The sequence below is a fragment of the Syngnathus acus genome, chromosome 12 (assembly GCF_901709675.1).
Source record: "Syngnathus acus chromosome 12, fSynAcu1.2, whole genome shotgun sequence".
Classification (NCBI taxonomy): Eukaryota; Metazoa; Chordata; class Actinopteri; order Syngnathiformes; family Syngnathidae; genus Syngnathus; species Syngnathus acus.
This window is the reverse complement of record NC_051097.1, coordinates 4,186,331-4,204,965: the sequence shown is the minus strand read 5'-3', so window position 1 is coordinate 4,204,965 and position 18,635 is coordinate 4,186,331. Positions and strand designations below refer to the sequence as shown.

The window sequence follows — 18,635 nt, the reverse complement described above, 5'->3', positions numbered from 1 at the left end:
TGTTGGGAAATGATAATGAACAGATAGGAAGGGGAAAGATAAACAACCCATGCCTTCTCTTAATACTGCATATTTTTACGTCCTGTCAGGAGTTGTAGATTACCGAGGCCATTGTGTCATTCAAGTATCATTTCCATTTGTTCAATAGCTTAAACATACAGTAAGTTATTGTTTTCTTAAAGTGAAACCTTATGTTGAGTCAAAGGGCGAGTCTGACTGTACTATGCACTATGCTCCGATTAAGAAGCCGAACGAAACAAAACTTTATCGCAGCTGGGTGGAGGGTTGCTTATGTCCCGTACTTGAGCTCACGTAAAGCCACACATATATGTATACTGAGGTTATGACAACTGCCATAAATATTCTTGGTTGGTTTGTGACAAGTTTTGAGCCGAAATGCGTGTGACTAAAGGACATGTTATACAACCGATGCAAAAATCTGAGTTCATTGTGGATATCTGGCATCAGCACCAGTATAATGTATTCTTGTGTATTTTCTTGTATTACACATGGACAGAATCCTATTCTTATGCCATTGATGGCACACTCACATAAGATAAAACAATCATTCTGAATTCGGTTAGTTGTTCAGACAAGTCAAGTCAAGAATGCAGCCATCTTTGACATTTTTAATTTCACTTCGTTTTTTCTTTGAGACTGATGCCATGACAGGGTTCTGTCTGAACATGCTACAGAAAAAAAATTACTGTGCACACAGCTTCAGTGTGTCCACAGATTGAATTTACAAAAGGCTGTAAAACAATCATGATTATCATAAAACAGCTGACATGCTGCAATGTGTAAAGGCATTCTGCTGGTGAAAATATGTTAGGGTGTCCTCTCGCACAGTGGCGGATACAGCCAGTCATGCAAGTGAAAGTGTCTTTCCAAGTTGGGGAATGCTGAAAGTCAACTCAGTATCAGCTATTAGCATCTAAAATTCTACCTGTGGCTCTTCACTGCATGTTCTCGAAAACTAGTCTAAGGTTGAAATGGGAAAAATCTTTGTAGTAGTACTAGAAGCAAATATTCAAAGGCTTCTGCATAGAACATGTTGGGAAATATTGATCCACTGAAATCCAAAACAAGAGCTCGATCAAACAGTGAAAGTTGTTTTTACAAAAAATAATAAGGCTCATGTGATTTACTTAACATTATTTTACACTGTTAATCTGTTTCTGTATCAAAGTTTTTTTTTTTGCATTCATGTCATTGAATAATTAGAAGCACTTTACTGTTTCATGCAGTGCTGTTTTCTGAGACTTGAAAAATATTTTAAAAGTAAAATCTAAAGAGTCACTGAAATATCTGCTCATGCGCAGGGATTGGTCCTCATTCACAGCACTCACACGTAAACGCACACACACATACACACCCTTTCTCTCTCGTTCTCTCACAGTATTTCTCACTGTCGCTTTATTGTGTTTAATGGGCCCGCATTCTTTCCCTTGACTTCAGTACAGACAGTTAACCAACCAGACCGACAAGAAAGCACAACTGTTGGCCCGCACGCAGCCACTGTGTTTTAATCCAAATGAGTTTTCTTATCAAGAGTTGCATATAATTCGGTGTTATAAAAAAGCAAGAACATTGTGAAAAAGTCTCTCAATTCACATGAGTTGTTTGTTGTTCTTTACGTTCATGTTCCACTCCCTCCATGTCAGTCCTTCCTGTCCTCTCTCGCTCTCTTGCTCTCTTGCTCGCTCTCTGTCATGCTCTCTCCCTTCTCACACACACGTGCCACATTATTGCCCAAAAAGGCTTGCGAAACTACACAGTTTGAATTCGTCAATGGTTTCACCCTGTTTTGGATCACGGTTGAGCTGGCTGCATGTTTTTATAGAACACGAGAAACTTGGTAATCATTTGACATGGGTTTCAATCCGCGTGTTGCAGGTAAGAATCCAACTTAAGGACACATTTACCATATCATTAGGCACACCTGCACAAGATGTGTTTCAAGCATGATTCGTTTACAAAAATATTTATGTAACTTGGTGCTGAACTGTGGCCATTATGTTTATTTCTGTAGCTGTAGTTTAGTGATGATCAACTGCACTGCATTGCATCACGGAGTCGCTATCATAATTACCTCCAACTCCAATTAGTGTGTAAAGCAGAAAAAGTATTATATAAACGTTTGTGCAGAATTGTGAGTAAGTCATTCAAATGTGCTTGTCTTGCATGGCACCCGTGTGACCATTTTCTAGTATCTGCTGTAACCGTGACGCGAACAGTTTTCTGCTGAGGCGTGCAAGAGTTACCTCTTTCCGGATTTTTCTTTCAGGGTGGTGTCAGTCAACTATCAGGATGACTTAAGGTGTCATTGTTATTTTTGTAACTCCTCTTCTTGTTCTATTGTGTTTTACATGGGCATGGATACACTTTTTTTTTTTGCAAGTGTGAGAAAAAGACCTTAATTCAAGATGTATGTAGAATTTTTAGATCGTATAAATCTGGAAGTTTTAGTCTCTGCCATCGAGGAGGTTTGCAACATAATGATTGTACATTTGTGCAGTTCCTCAATGATCATTGGATGGCCTTGGGAAGGACTTGCCTATGTACTTATTTTCATACGTTGTATCACCAAGATGAGCTGGTCATTTTGTCAACACTGAACAAGCCGCCCCATTATGTTCCTATTATACTGCAAATGTCAAGTTCTCTGGTATGAGGAACACCCTGAGGTGGCATTTGGTGCCCATCAATCATTAATGCTGTGGAATTCGTGTAGAGCAAGAGAATGTTCTTGTCTCAAGCCAACCACCAAGTACTGCTGCTTTTCAGTCACAAATATGACACAAATCACTTTGAATTCTTATGAATTTATTTGCAAAATAGCTTTATTGATTAACAAATTATTACGGCTGCACAATGTATCTAAAAAATATAGATAACCTGAAATTGGTTCGGGGTTGCATAGTGAGGCACTGGTTAGCATGTCCACCTCATAGTTCAGAGGTGTAGGGTTCAATTCCGCCTACGGCGTTCCTGTGTAAAGTTTGCGTGTTCTCCCCATGCCTGGGTAGGTTTCCTCCGGGTACTCAGTGCGGGTGAGTGCGAATAGTTGTTTGTCTATTTGTGCCCAAAATCCAACTGTACCCAAACTGTTTTCCAGGTCATTAATGTGATTTATCTCTTTCATATTATTCTGTTGGACTTTGCACAAGAGAACTAATGAAATCACAGTCTGACTGAAATTGACATGGTCCAATCTACCAGTCAAGGGTGAATCATGGGAAGTAGGAAGGTGGATGGAGCTTCTCGGTATGTTAGGAATGAGGGCGTGAGTAGAATGGTAACACACATGAAATAGTTTGGATCGCTAGCATCACATAGTGTTCCTCCAAATATTTCGAATGGTTGATACTCAGGCGTGTGTGTGTGTGCATGTGATCACCTTTGAACAAAGGCTCGCACGATGAAATGCAAAGTGTTGATGTATGTAGTCAAAACGGACAATGATGATGTCAAATCCACTTTCTTTGCCACTCATTTCTGATTGAGCATTGTCATCCTGTGAGGTGGGTCAGATAAGAGCACAGTATGTACAAAACATTGCTGAAATTCTTCCTGTCTTGATTGTAAATGCAGTCCATCACTCATTAATGCTTACACCCTGTTATTATGTTGACAGCCCGGTAGCTTTTAAACGCTGTGATCTATGCAAACAGTGATTTATGGAAAAAGTCTCATACTTGGTGGATGATTTGTTCATTTAGCATGCCAACAAATAAATAATGTATCAGACTACCATTACACATTTTGCATCAGTAATGTCACTGTTTATGTTGATCTGATGTGAGCATCCTTATGTACAGTCTTTGAAGGTTCCTCTGCCCTCGCAAAATTAGTAGATCATCTTCTCAAAAGAATAACTTTCCCAAGGTCCGTGGCTATTTTCCAAAGCTTTTCCAAATAAAAGGTGGGTGCGGAGCTTGAAGAAACAACTCTTGGAATGTAATGCATTTTGAGAATTTATGATTTATATATCTCTGGCAAATGATCTGAAGGGTGTTAATTTGATTTCTACTACCAATAACACCCATGAGTCATTTAGGATTTCTGTGTGGGGCAGAGGTTAAAAGTTTATAGATTGAATTGGATTTAGGAGGTGAGAACTAATCTAAAAGGGAGCCACTGGAGATAACTTCGGTGCATATTAGTTTGCTGCTGATTAGGGCTGCAAAGGTCTCTAATGTCAACAAAATACTTTTTTTTCGACCATCGCCGCAAATCTACAAACCAACCAAGAGTAGACTTTGTTTACATTGTGATAATGTGCTAACTGGCCTGTGAAGGTAAGGCAACTTGGATGAAAGAATTACTTAGATAATATTTAACTTGCTTCATGCATTCATTGAGAAGAATGAAACATTACATCCATCACCCATGACATCGTTTCATTATACGAGCAAAAGTATTGGGACACTTTTAAAATGCGTAGTGTTGTTTTGTGAGGTTAAAATGTGCAGTGATGTCAAAGCCACTTTCTCGCCCCTCATCCTTTTGCCTGATTGAGCATGCTCACCCTGTGAGACCCATTTTTCAGTCTCATACTTTCTTCCCTGTGTTGTAATTACTTCACCCAAATGGATGAGTTTTTATTCTGTTAGAGCATGGTCAGAAATATAATATGTACATGTAGGAAATAAATGACAGCCTTCCTAAAAGGCCATCCTAAATACCTAGACTATGTTTGACTTACCAAACCTGTTATATTATGTTTGTATTACCATGTAGTCAGTCAGAAGCCAAACATTTCCTCCTGCTACTTTTTTGCTCCATGCAAATAAGAGTTAGCGAGCCGGTTAATAATCATATTACTTCCCAACAATTCTGGCAAATCTTGTGGTAATGTTGTCATTGTTTAAACGTACAGTATGTATTTATGTGCAGTGGCACCTCAGTTCACAAATAATCTGTTTTAGCCCCAAAATTAGTTTGTCTTAAAAAATGGCCGGTGGGGTCACCTGCCGCTCGTGCCCTCGGCTGATGCATCTGTGCCTAAGCTACATTACATATCTTACATAACGTGGCTACATTAGCCTAGTGGCGGACACTCCGATCATAACCTCCTATCATAGAGGCTTTTGGATGCAAGTTCAATCTCTACTGCCAAGTCATAGGTAGAGAATGTCGTGGAGCCGGTCGTACATAAATTTTCCAAATTTTGATGACACCATTCGTCTTTTATTCCGCTTATCATCACATAGCTGTGCTGCGACTAATCTCAGTTTTCTTTGAGTGAGAGGCAGGGTACACCCTGGATTGGATGCGAGACAATCTCAGGCCATATATAGAGACAAATTCACAGCTAATGACAATGGAGAGTCTTCAATAAAAATAACTGTCATGTTTTGGGGAGTGTAGGAGGAAACCAAAATGCCGGAACCCATGCAAGGATTCAAGATTCAAAGTTGCTCATTCAGACATATTTTCATATGGACACTATATTCCGTTGCATAAATACTTTAAATTCATCATCTTCAACATAATTCTCAAGCCATATAGTATAGGTCATGAAACCCATTTTAACGTGTTGTAATTTCTTCTCCTAATGGATGCTTGAGAGTTCTAATTATTCATTTCCGTTGTGGAGAAATTGCCACCAAGCTTGTCCTGAAATGCATCTTGGTGAATTTTTGCATTTTATAGCGCCTTGGTTTTTTTTTTCCCCTCCCTTCAAGTTTTAATGAGTGTTGTTTTGCATTATGCAGTACCTTCAGGCTTCAATTTGGCATCTGGGAGTGTTGGCTTGACTCCAAAACTGTGGTCAACCAGTGCTTATTACTCATTAAGCCTCGTCAGAGGGCCGAGTGGTTCAGGCTTGGTGGGAGCTGCAGTGCTTGGAGAGTAGATGTTGTTGTTGTTTGTCCATGTTCTACTTTTTGAAGTGATGTAAAAGATGAAAAGGTGAAAGATTTTAAAATGCACAACAGATCTTTTATGCATGTCTGAACCCACTCTCTGTATACATTAGTAATACAACTGCTAATCAAACATGATTACCAAGTGGAGCCATTTTTAGTTATTTTGCGCTACTTCTTGTTTTGGCTGATTATGAAACTGTGTGAGTTTGTGAGAACAATACAAGAATATTTAAAACGTTTTACGTTTTAATTACAACCCTGTGTAAAATCTGTACCATACTGTTAGGCTTTGGTGAAGCAATATTATTTGTCTTAGTCCACAAATTGATAACTTTTCTATTATTAAAAAAATAAAATTACATAAACTAGACAGAGTTTGAGAGATTGAAAGGACCCTAACAACTGTTTGGTGTGTTGTTGCCTATTCTGGAGGGTCAGTCTTTGCCAATACTGTGCCTGGTTAATGCAGTTTAACTGATTATGTATTTTCCGCACTATAAGGCGCACCGGATTATAAAGCGCACCTTTAATGAATAGCCCATTTTAAAACTTTGTTCATATATAAGGCGCACCGGATTATAAGGCGCACCTTCAATGAATGGCCCATTTTAAAACTTTGTCCATATATAAGATATATACATTTGGCCTGCGGGCCGGACTTTGGACACGCCTGCTGTAGTGGCTCAATATTGGTCCATGTATAAGGCTCACCTGATTATAAGGCGCACTGTTGGCTTTTGAGAAAATTTGAGATTTTTAGGTGCGCCTTATAGTGCGGAAAATACGGTAGATTGAAATCACAGCTTTTAATGTTTGTGTCAGTCTGAGTTCACACAGCATCTTATATTCAGAGATGTTGAATCCAAGACCCAAAAGTAAAAACCTGCCACAGTTTGGCTTTAGCCACAGGTGCTAAAGCCAAATTCTGTCAGAGCTTTTTCTTTCTGTCTGTAAGTACTACACAATGTGTTGCTTAAAGCAGGTTCTTATGCACCCCCCCCCCCCCCCCCCCCCCCCCTTCCCAAACTGTCATTGGGCAACCGTGAGAACTTTGTTGTGTGCACTGACTACTGAAAAGTGCCTTACACGGCCATACTTCACAAGGTTGAATGAGGAACGGAAAAGAAAGACAGTGGAATGGACAACTCGGGGCAACAAATGCATTTTGTTGCAGCTCGTTGTATTATGAAGAGGTTGTTTTAAAAAAAAAGCATGATTAATAATAACTCTGCACATAAAATAATAGATTCAAATTGAGAGAACACCTTAAACAGAACATTTTGTATGAACTGTTAAGAGTACTGTCGTCTAACAATGACCCTGAAAGGCACCTGTTTCAACTCCCTCCCAAATTCAAGTGCTTCGTGTTTAGAATGTTTCTCTAAGGATTCATAACAACTCTTGTTCACACCTGTGTTCATAAAAAAATCCATCTTTGTTTTCTAGAATAAAAGCAGCAAGCAAAACAAAAAGCTCACAAAGAGAACCCTTTTGCAATGCAGTGCCAACAAAAATGATTGTGAAACATTGTCTAATCAGCAATATAATTTTGCACCTTTAATACGATTCCATGTACCGTATTTTCCGCACTATAAGGCGCACCGGATTATAAGGCGCACCTTCAATGAATGGCCCATTTTAAAACTTTGTCCATATATAAGGCGAACCGGATTATAAGGTGCACCTTCAATGAATGGCCCATTTTAAAACTTTGTCCATATATAAGATATATACATTTGGCCCGCGGCCCGGACTTTGGACACGCCTGCTGTAGTGGCTCAATATTGGTCCATATATAAGGCGCACCTGATTATACGGCGCACTTTTGAGAAAATTGGAAGTTTTTAGGTGCGCCTTATAGTGCGGAAAATACGGTACAATGTGAAAGGTACTGTAGGTCAGTACAGAGTGTTTTGGCCAGCAGCAGCAACTTTCATAATCTTGCAAAATCTTCCAAGTATTCATTTCATAATACTTGATCAAGAGACAGATATGAGCACAGAAAAAAAAAGTCAACAAAGAAGGCAAGGGAGAGCCGCAGCAATGCTCACATCATAGCTACCTTGCCTGTTAAGGTGTGTCAGGTCTGGCGTCCTGCCGCACTTATCCGGCTGCACGAAGACACACCCTGGGGTGGAGATCCGAATTACCAGGTAGTGGGTGGGGGCGTATTAGATAACTGTGATGCACATTATATTCCAGTATGGTCATGGTTTATTTAAACTTACATAATTTAAATGTGATTTAAGCCTATAAGTTAAAAACATTTTCATTGATACTACATTTTGTTGCTAGGTGACTTTGCAACCTTACTTTTGTGTATTGATTAAATTTTATTTTTTTTTTAGTGCGTGTTTAATCATTTCTGTGTCTGACCATGGTACCGTAACCTTTCTAAGTCATTAAAGAACAAGGGAATACTTTTGTTCATCTTTATATATTATATAACACTTTATTTTCTGTACAGCTCATTTCCTCTGTGTAGAAAGGTAATTTGAACATAAAACTGCAAATGTGAGGCTAAACTAATTTGAACACTTGCATATACTGTACCGTAGCGTATATAGTTTCTACTTTATTTTGTGTACTTGTGACAAACTATATGGTTTTATTAGTTTTTGTTTTTGTTTGTTTGAGTTGAATGGCAACTACTAGATCCATGATGGACAGTTGCTGGACTGACTTTTTAACCATACTTCGTGTATTGATTGATTCTTTTTTTGTGTGCGTGTTTAATTATTTATGTGCTGTCCATGGAACCGTAACCTTTCCAAAAAGGTCACACCGTTGTTTTCTCTTTTAAAAGAAACAGTGATTATCATCGATTTTGATTACGTCATTGATGCTAACTAAGCGTTATTCAATTTACGAGACTGTATTCATTATGAGTCCGATTTGACTCAGTGCTGCAAGAGTGATAATGAACTACAAATGGTCAAAGGAGAATCATCAGTTTTTCACTCTGCTCCCAAAAAAACAAAACACTGAGTTTTCTTATTGTTTTCCATGAGCAGTGCCATCTCTCGATTTTGTCAGTGAAGAAAAAGTCATGGTGTGTTACTCTCATATTAACAAACTCCAAGTTAGTCTCTAGTTCTATTTGCTCGTCCGTTCTAACTGCAGTCGAGGTTGTCGTTAGGGTCATCTCCATGTACACAGTAGTGCAGCCCACCCACTATCACACACGCAAAGACAAGCCCCTTGTGGTTTGAGCTCAGTCGGGAAATTAGTTTTAAGTCATCCCGTCACCATGAATTCTTCACTCGCTCCATTTCGTCGAGTGAGTATTCTGAAATAAAACTTTACACATTCATTTTTGAATATTATTGGCAAAAAAATGTCTGTCATAATATGTGTCGGGGTTGCTTTTGCGTCGAGTTTCATTATGTGGCATGAGGCAGATTAGGTATGGCCCATTACTCCTGTGGGTTAAAATGCAATGTGTGACTAGATTACAGACTCTAGTGGCTGTGTTTTTGCCGTTTCTCACACATCCATGAGAAGAAGCAGTAGTACAAGAATATATGAATCAGTTTATTTTTCTCATCTGTTAAAAAATGACTGGTATTTTCAGTGGCAAGTTTTGATGCGAATGTCTGAGAATTCTGCGGTAGTATTTAGTTTCAGTCTATCAACACAGCCCCATCGAAGAGAAATATTTGTTTTCCCCTCTACTGTTACTTGGCAACGTTTCTAAAAACACACTGGGAACATCCAAATTCCAGGCCTGAAGCAAAAACACAATTCTTTTGACAACAGTACGTATATTTGAAAGTTATACATCATCCAAGTAATTATTTGGGGGAAAAAGAAAAGTTTTCCTTGTCAAGATAAACATATGCAGAGAAACATACTATTTATTCCATAAATACCTGTTTTACATTATGTACGTATCCCACAATATATACCTAATAATACCAAAAATGTCTTTCAAATGCATTTTATTGGACATCATTATCTCAATGTGTCATGACTATCCGGCCCACTCATATTTTGAATCCCATCACTCAGACTGTGAATTGCCATCTGTAGGTCTTGCATATATAAACATTAATTACTTCCCTTTTTAAGATGATCCTATAGGAAGACTCTCTTGGCTATACTGTGATTTGATCATTATCAGATACGTATATAATCAACACTCAGAATAATAAGATCTTGTGCTGGCATTTGGATAAATAAAATAATCATTTGCTATAAAGCAAGAGCTTATCTGCATACAATGTAATTGTTTAACTTTATAGGTCGTTTAAAATTGTATAGCATTTATTTTAGTACTTTTGCATACATACCCTGATGGATTTCTGTCTTTTAGTAAACAGTTCACCAAAAGGACATTAAACAATTTATTAAGTTGGTCTTTAATGTCAGACATCCTCTTTAGTGTTAATTAAAATTGGATTTTATTTGGAGATAGGGATTTGCTGCGTTTTAGCTGCCCCATTATTTCATAACTTGACACCACAAAGGGATTTAATAGGTATCTTTACAGGAAATGTTCACAACTTTATGAATTCGGAAACCATTGTTGGTTCAGAATGAAATAATTGTGATTGAACACCTGCAATCTACAAACCAATATTTGAAGTATTTTTTAAGTTAATGTGGTTGAAATAAAAATATTCTAATTGTTTTTCATAGTGGCCAGAGTTTGAAAAAAACAGAGGGGAATTCCCAGCTTCTCTCAGCAAACTACGACAGCTAATAGAAGACAAAGTGCATATTGTACATTCTGATATCGCAGAGGACCGACAGGTAATTTCTGCCTCTTGAAGTCATTCCAAACCTTTTTTCATTTCAAGTTTTATTTTTCTTATAGGAATCTATGTTTCAACTAATTAAAAATAGCTTTGAAAATCAATCAATCATTCACTCAACAAATAATCATCAAATTCATCACCAACGATTTTAATAATCAAGTAATCATTTAGAACAATTTTTCACCTTGTTCAAATTCTCTAACCATCAATTATACATTAATTTTTGTATTCATATATGAAAACAAACCGATTATATTTTGTGTTAGATCAAAAGAAGATATTTGCAAATGTCTGCTTTCAGGACGGAAAACAATAACCGCACCAGTGACTGAATCAGTATAAAAACGTTTGTTGAGTAGAATGCTCATCGCTTTTGTGTGATATCGTTTTATTATTTGCTAGTTTATTTTTTTATTATTAAACGATACCAAATAAACAACAATGAATGAATAAAAATGGTTTTGTAATACACTTTCATGCAAAATAAACTTTACGCAATTATTCAATTAATCCTGGCTGCGTAGCTAGTGGCCCAGGCTTTTAGCTCAGTGGTACGTGTCTTCAACTCCAAAGCTGGGAGATACACTAAGAGCGTTGGATGTTCAGGGAAGATCACACTTCACACTTGCTAGTGTCTCTGACATGTATCTTCATTGGCTCACTTTCCTGACTTGACTTTTTATGCTGGGGGCAAGGTATCGCTTTCATTCTTAAGCGCATCAGTTTTCAATTAAAACTGTATGTTGTAAGTCAGTATGACACAGATCAAGTATGTGTATTGGTACACCTATCATTTGGTTGGACTTGATTCAATGATGTGTGGTGTGATGACATCACTTAAAGTATAGTAGGTTCAAAACACGTTTGGAGCATATCGTTTGGGCACGAGTGTGGTACCACTTTTGCATGAGTGCTTAGGTTCTCTCTGGTGACACATAAAAGTTCAACTTTATTTCTCATTAGACAAGGATATTCTTTGTATGATAAATCAATCAATAAATACCCCAAAGATATATATATAACTTTTTCTTCTACCTTAAAAATACAATTCAAACTAGTACCATAACATTTGTGTCACAAAAAAAAAGCATTTCTTGAAAAAAATACACAGCACAAAGTACTTTTTTGGTGGTCAAAGTTTTGAAAACAACTGGTATATAAAATCTAATTAGACCGCACATTTAACCTCAATGAAAGCACACTTTCATAGATTATTTGAATAGCAGTACCACTAATATGACTAAATCGATCAGTTTCGGTGTGAGATCTTTTTGGAAACTCAGTCATGTTTGAGCACGAGTCACAGGTGTTGAGCGTGATCGGCATGTTCTGCCAGGGTGACTCATCCAGTCTGCTGTCTCTCAGCGCACAGCCGCCATCGAAGCACTCCGTCACTGCAACGAGCTCAGACACGCCCACGCTAGCACCACCAACTTGAATCCTCCCACATCGTGTCCTCATGCGTCTCGATCCTCTGCTCTCTGGGCTTTGCAATCACCTCCTGCCTCCACAGTCTGTCTGCCCTCTCCTCTCTTCTCCCTCAGCTGGTGATTCATGGCAAGCTTTTGCTTTTACTCACCATGTTGCCCAATGTCTCGCAATCTGACACATTTGTCTGTGAAAATGTTTCGCAATTTCACTTTCATTTACTGTTATGAATAATAATTCTGTAGGCGTTTTTGGAAAGTGGTGTGTTTGAGATGCTTCTTCTTTTTCACCTAAAGCCTCTTTTGTTCTTTTCGAGATCAGTTCCATCACCCTATTTTGGTGAAATACTGGCCAGTCATATCATATGCGTCGTCCTGACTTTTCTTTCTGAAATCTTTACCAAAGTTGCAAATTGTTTTCACTTCTTACAATTATATTACAACCAAAACACTTTTTAAAAATAACTTCAGATTTCAAAGCCAGTCATCCAATTGTTTTTTTGTAAATTTAATATGATGAGGAAATTATATTTTTTTGCTGCTTTTCCGCTGCCATCATGTGGTACATCATCGAGAAAACCCGTTCCAGAAAAAGCAACGTAAATGTTAATCTATGTCATCAATTCCAAAAATTGTATTTGCAATTTTTTTAGACTTTCCAATTTCCTTTCTTGGTTCAATATTGTAGCCTGACCTTCCTGTTTTTCTTGAAAATGAGCGGTTTGCATTTTCTAGTGTAGCTTATGTTTAATTTTGTTTGTTTGTGACCTTGACTTAGGCCCTATGGAGTTTGTCACGAAAAGTATTTATATGGTGTACTTTAAATGTCAAAAGTTCAACCTTTTGATTAGTTGCCATTAAGAAATGTACAAAGTCATGAATTCTTTGTCTCAGGGTGTGGCGTTTGCGGGAGACACTGAAGGAGGACTGTGGAAGTTTGCTGTCTTGAGTAAGGAGTTGACCTTTCACCTCCAGCAGCTGCAGACAGAGACTGAACACGAGCTCAACTGCATACAGACACAGTGAGTACATAACTTTAATTGTATGAATTTAAATATGAATATATTTCTGGAAAACGGGGTAATAGAAATTCTGCTGGAAAACAGTTCTGTTTCAGTTAAACCCCTGATTATTTTCTCTCAGATGAGTACCGGTTGTGTTTTGTTTGAACCTGTTAGGAGGCAGCTCAGAGCAGCTTTGTAAGGTTTCGTCACACGACTGGGGAAGTTCCATATCTGGTAACCACAGCATTTTTTATGCTCTCCCTGGAAAAGTTAACAGGATACCGCTTGCAGTTTAAATACATTTATTCTAGTTGCTCGTGTTCTAATCCAGGCAAAGAATTGAAGTACTGTGGCCTCATTTCAGTTCTTGGTCTGTATTCTTTGTGTAGACCACAGGTGTCAAACTCAAGGCCCGGGGGCCAGATACGGCCTGCCACATCATTTTATGTGGCCCGCGAAGACAAATTGGACATTAAATTTGTGTGTCATTACTCGAATTGCAAATTGTCTTCACTTTTAATAATATCTTTTTTTTTTAATATTTGACCAGTTTTTACTCGTCTGATTTGAAAACGAGTTATTTGTCAGTTTGTTTTGTAGCTTTTACTGTATATAATATGCTCATACATTTATTTGGGTTGAGAGTCATAATGGCCCTCCGAAAGAAGCTATGACTACAATGCGGCCCGCAAAAAAAAAAGAGTTTGACACCCCTAGTGTAGACCTTTTGTCACATAAGAAACAATCAAGTCCTAGTAGTGAATTCCTAAAATTCCAAATGTTACTTTCCATGTGCTGACCATACAGATAATGCTTTAGGATTGCTGGTATTGTGCGGTTTGGTCGGACTTTCTATTGACGTTGTTGCGTTGCAGGATGAGTGGTTGAATGCAATAGAATTTAGTTACAGACTCCATTATCTCGTCAAGCAATCCCCTTAATCTCACCTAATGATCACGTTTTCCATACAGCATTCTCTAGGTTCTGAGCTAGACGTATTTTCTCAACAGTAGTGCTGATAAGACTATCATATTGGATATCTTAAGGGAACATGTATACATGTATTAAGATTTTGCATCAGTCAATTTACATCATACACTTTATAATGCAAATATCATTCTAAAAGAAATATAAAACAATAGTGAAACCTTGATTCAACAATCGCAGGAACATTTGCCATTGAAATGAATGGAAATAAACTCAATCAGGATTAAGTTGTTAACCTTGTTTTTAATCTGTGTGTAATTAAAAAGTTATTAAGAAATAATGGGTTCTCTCTGAGCAATGTTTTAACCATCCAGCTCTTTTTTTATTTATTCTCTCCAGCAATGATTTTTCTATCTCTTCTATCGTTTGGTCTTTACTTTGTCAAACTATTCATTCCTTTAGCCACATCTGCTGCCTTTATTGCCTCTTTGTTCTTAACAATAGTACAGATGGTACATTTTGCAATAGCAAACTGTTCATCAAGAATACCAGGTTTCACGTTTAACTATTGCTTTCTTCCTTTTTTTCCCCTCCAGTGATATGATTCGATTTTTTAATAAGACTGTTAATGCCATTCTCTGTTTCTTTGGAGCAGTACTGGGGGAAATTTAGACCAAAAATACCTGCAATTCACATGGAATGACTGAAGTGTGAGAAAAAGCTCAACTGAACCTCCAAAATCGACTGACTGAAACAAAGCATAGTGGGTGAAATAATGTCTTTGAACATTGTGTTCTTACAACACATTTTACATGACCTAAAGTTTTTCTGTCCTAACCTCATTATTTTTATCATCATACTCTTCATCTTAATTATGTTTTTTTAAAAGAGTCTCTTGGGTCACAGCGCTGCTATGTGGGTGGACTGGAGTTCGTAGTCGAGATCTATCACAGCTATGCTTAATTTAATATCATCCACAAGTGGAGATCTTATAAAACTTGTAAACGTACTTTGCACACTTTGTTCTTCTGCATGGAGTCCAGCAAGGCTGTTTATGCTCCTGCCATGTCAAAAAATTGTATGTCTGTCCTGCATTGAATTCAAAGGGATTGGAGAAGCTGCTCTCATTGGCCGGGAAGCTGTGTTCACTCCCATAGTAGCGCAAACACCCTTTTCTAACTGTGACTGTCTCTGAAATTAAAGAAAAACTCTATTTACAGTTAGACAAGCTTTGTGCTAGGCTCGTGCTATGTAGGAACATAGAGCCCTAGCCTCTTAGCACTTCTATAGAAAATACATTGGATGGATCATCTGACACTCCTCCCCCACACCTTCTTTCTTTAAAAATAAAGCTGTTTTGTATCCAACAAACTGTCATGATGAAATGAACATCCAGGTGTGAGAAGGAAAACAAGGCCATGATCATCTCTTTTGGGCATTTTTCACACTGCATAGCAGCACATTTGATGCATGAACCATGTTCATACTTGTTCTTAACCTTATTTGGCCAATAGCTGTGTTAATTACCATAGGTGCTTTGCAATGTGGAATAACTGGAATCACTTGTGGTTGGATAAATACTAACAAAATAGGAAGAAATACATTCCCAAGTTTCATTTTAAGCTCAAGACTGGCGCAGATGTGCTTCCAGCATTTTAAAGTTCTAGTGTGTGACCAGCATGCTGTGACCATTCCCACAGCAGCGTAGCCCGCCCTCTTGCAGATCCGTTGGCCTGAGCTCATCTGCGTAATTACCAACTGTCGGTCAAAACTGATTCTGTGTAGAATTAATACCCCATAGTGCCCCAAGTGTTTGAGTCTGGAGATGAAAGACACCACAGACACGCCATTAGACATAATGAAAATGGTAAAACACATGTTTATTGAACTTTGAATTTACTGGCACCATTGTGTAAAATTTGAATCTTCTGGTGTTAGCTATTGATATCTGCCTCACCCTTTTTGCTTCCTTTCGCTATGCTCCTGCCATGACAGGTACTTTGGCAGAACAACAATTAAATAGAGCTTGACAGATACGGCAGGCTAAAACACAGCTCTGGATTTCAGGTGTGCCAACAAAATGTGTCCATCTGACTCACCCAGTTTGATGTCACACTTCCTGGAAATCTCTTAATTTCCCTGGAATTTTGGCACATGAACGAATGCACTGACATAATCTTTCAGACTGGATCAGACAAGCTCATAACGATATATTTAGTGGAAACTATAACAATAACGATGACCCGCCTAAGAATATCCATTCCTTATACACTGATTCAAGTGTCTTCCCGGAGTGTTTCTCTGCATTTAAGGATGAGTCAGTCGTATCAGCATCAATCCTGGTTCTTGTTTAGAGTGATTTGGAAGGGTGGAACATTTTGAGTTTTGTGTGCACTTGAGTTGTGGGTGCCAGGTGTAATCCTGTGACTTCATCCCATTCGACACATTTCATAAGTCACTTTGTTCAGTTTCTTTGTAGGGGTGATAAGGCCTCTTAAGGAAGAAGTGACTTAGTCTGTGTTGTGTGACTTGAAACATATGTTAGTGTTTATAGTACGTACAAGACTTACCACTAGTCACTGCCAAATGAAACAACAGCAATTCAGTAACAATTTATATGAACCCCAAATTATGTCAATTTACACCAAAATCAAGCTTCTGTTTATTAGGGTGTATTCAGACCTGACTGTTTGATCAAATTTGAATGAACCAGGGTTCGATTGTAACACTGGTCCGAGGCTTTTGTGCAGGTGTGAATACACGCAAACAAATCCTGGTGCAGATTAAAGAAACGGACGCTTTCAAACGAACTCTGGTGCGGTTCGCTTCAGGTGTGATTACAAACAGCGTAGATCCGAACCAACAGCACAAATATGCAGTGCAGAAATGCAGAGCCTAGGACTCGCATGTTTTCCTCAATTTCCGGGTCTGTGCTCTGTATGCCGCCCTCGTCATTCTTGACCAATGGGAGCACAGATCGTCACAAGCGTAGGTGTTTTACAAAATAAACTTCACTTGAAAAATGTACAGTCGGAATAGGAACCGCATCAAACGAAAAAAATCAAGTCCGCTTTTGGTCCGGACCAAACAAGCGGACTAAGGGACTTTTCTGGTCTGAATACTCCCTTAAATTCTAACCCTAAGATTAAATTTAAAGTGTGACTTCTTTAAGATGTACATTACATTAAAAACATATTCAGTATTTCACTCTGGTACAAAAGGAACAATGATAACTATAATGGCATTTTTCCCAGTTTAATACATTTTACAGAAAGATTTTTTTCACACTGTATATGTCGCCTGTGTTGTTTATGTCTCAAGACATTCTGGGTAGTGACGTTACATAATTGTGAGTTGTATTTAGTAGAAATGAGCTCTTCTGCTCAGCCTTTTCAATTCAAACAAGAGCGTGATCAAAGACATGAGTAAAATGGAAGAGAAGCGTGTGATGAAAATGGAGGTCACAGATGCCAGAAGCTAGAGTTGGTCTTTTTCAGTGGTGTCTTGTGGCAGTCGCTTGCCGATGCCAACTGAGAAAGCTGCTGTAAAGAGCAATTGAAACCCCAAATCCATACCAACCGAATACCAACCATATTTTCACACTTTTTTCACTCGTCACTCATGGGTGTTCATGCTCCTTGTGAGGAAATATAGTAGGCACCGCCTTTGGTTTTAACTGTTGTTTATAGTCAGACACACAAGTGAGCTCTCTCATTAGCCGAAGGCGATGAAAGTCCTCGAATGTGTCTGGGCTAAAGTGACGAGAGCACATCCATGGGTCTCTGGGCAGATGGATTCTTCCACTCGCCTCCTCCTACATTTTTCTCAATATTCTTTTTTTAGCAAAGTTATGGAGGCTTACCTCGCTCATCTAAAAGCCGAACAGTCTGGCGTTCTGAATCTTATTTGCTGATGCTTGTAGTAATTATTTTTCTTTGCTCGACAGAAGGCAGCAATGTGGAGTGCAATGAGAATGCAATGTGATCGGGAAAACATGGTATCAAATTGTAAATAAAGTAAATTATTTTCTAACTTACAAGAAATTTTATTATATATTTCTAACAATGTGTAATAATAGTAGAGTGGCCATATTTTGAGACCCATTCCATTTTAGCTTATCTCCACAAACTGCACAGTATTTACTGCAACAACTTTTATTCACTCCAAATAAAGACACAACTTGAAATAAACAGCAACAATGGAAAGCCAATGTTTTACCTTGGCAAAGACATTCTTATCAAGATGTGCAGCTACCTTAGAATTTTTCAAAAAAAAATGTTTCCTTTACGGTAGCATGAAATTCATGAATACACACACAACGCTTTTACCATATGGGTAAAAAACATTCCTGTTACAGGCTGCAAGTGGTGAGATAGACCAACAGTAGTGCATAAAAATGAAGAAATAAGCAACACCCACATATTTTTCACCTGCAATTATGGTGTTTGTCACATACGTTCATATAATTATGGAGCCCTATTTACGAAAGCACCAAATCAGAACACACTGACAGCTGGCAGAGTGTGAGTATGTGTGAGCGCGTGTGTGTGTGTGCACGTGTGAGTGTGTGCGCGTGTGTGTGTATGCGTGTGTGTATTTACGTACTAGGCATGCGTGTGTGAGTATGTGTACATGTGTCTTTAA

At 38.2% G+C, this 18,635-nt stretch overlaps 2 protein-coding genes across 6 annotated transcripts in view; both read left to right on the top strand.

The window, feature by feature from the left end:
• The window catches only part of LOC119131662 (lymphocyte antigen 75-like), a 1,013,224-nt gene that overhangs the window by 381,227 nt on the left and 613,362 nt on the right, over positions 1-18,635 (top strand). The gene's annotated exons all lie outside the window — the stretch shown is intronic.
• Positions 1-18,635, top strand: part of LOC119131701 (cingulin-like protein 1) — a 33,811-nt gene that overhangs the window by 1,028 nt on the left and 14,148 nt on the right. For 2 of the 5 annotated variants that reach the window (XM_037266351.1, XM_037266348.1), the window contains exons 1-3: positions 1,777-1,896; positions 10,515-10,628; positions 12,955-13,082. In XM_037266351.1, coding sequence (XP_037122246.1) covers positions 1,792-1,896; positions 10,515-10,628; positions 12,955-13,082 — 347 coding nt within the window. In that variant the 5' untranslated portion in view covers positions 1,777-1,791. Of the gene's footprint in view, positions 1-1,776; positions 1,897-9,108; positions 9,154-10,514; positions 10,629-12,954; positions 13,083-18,635 lie in introns of those variants that run through there. The other 3 variants (XM_037266350.1, XM_037266349.1, XM_037266352.1) reach the window with 3 other exon arrangements.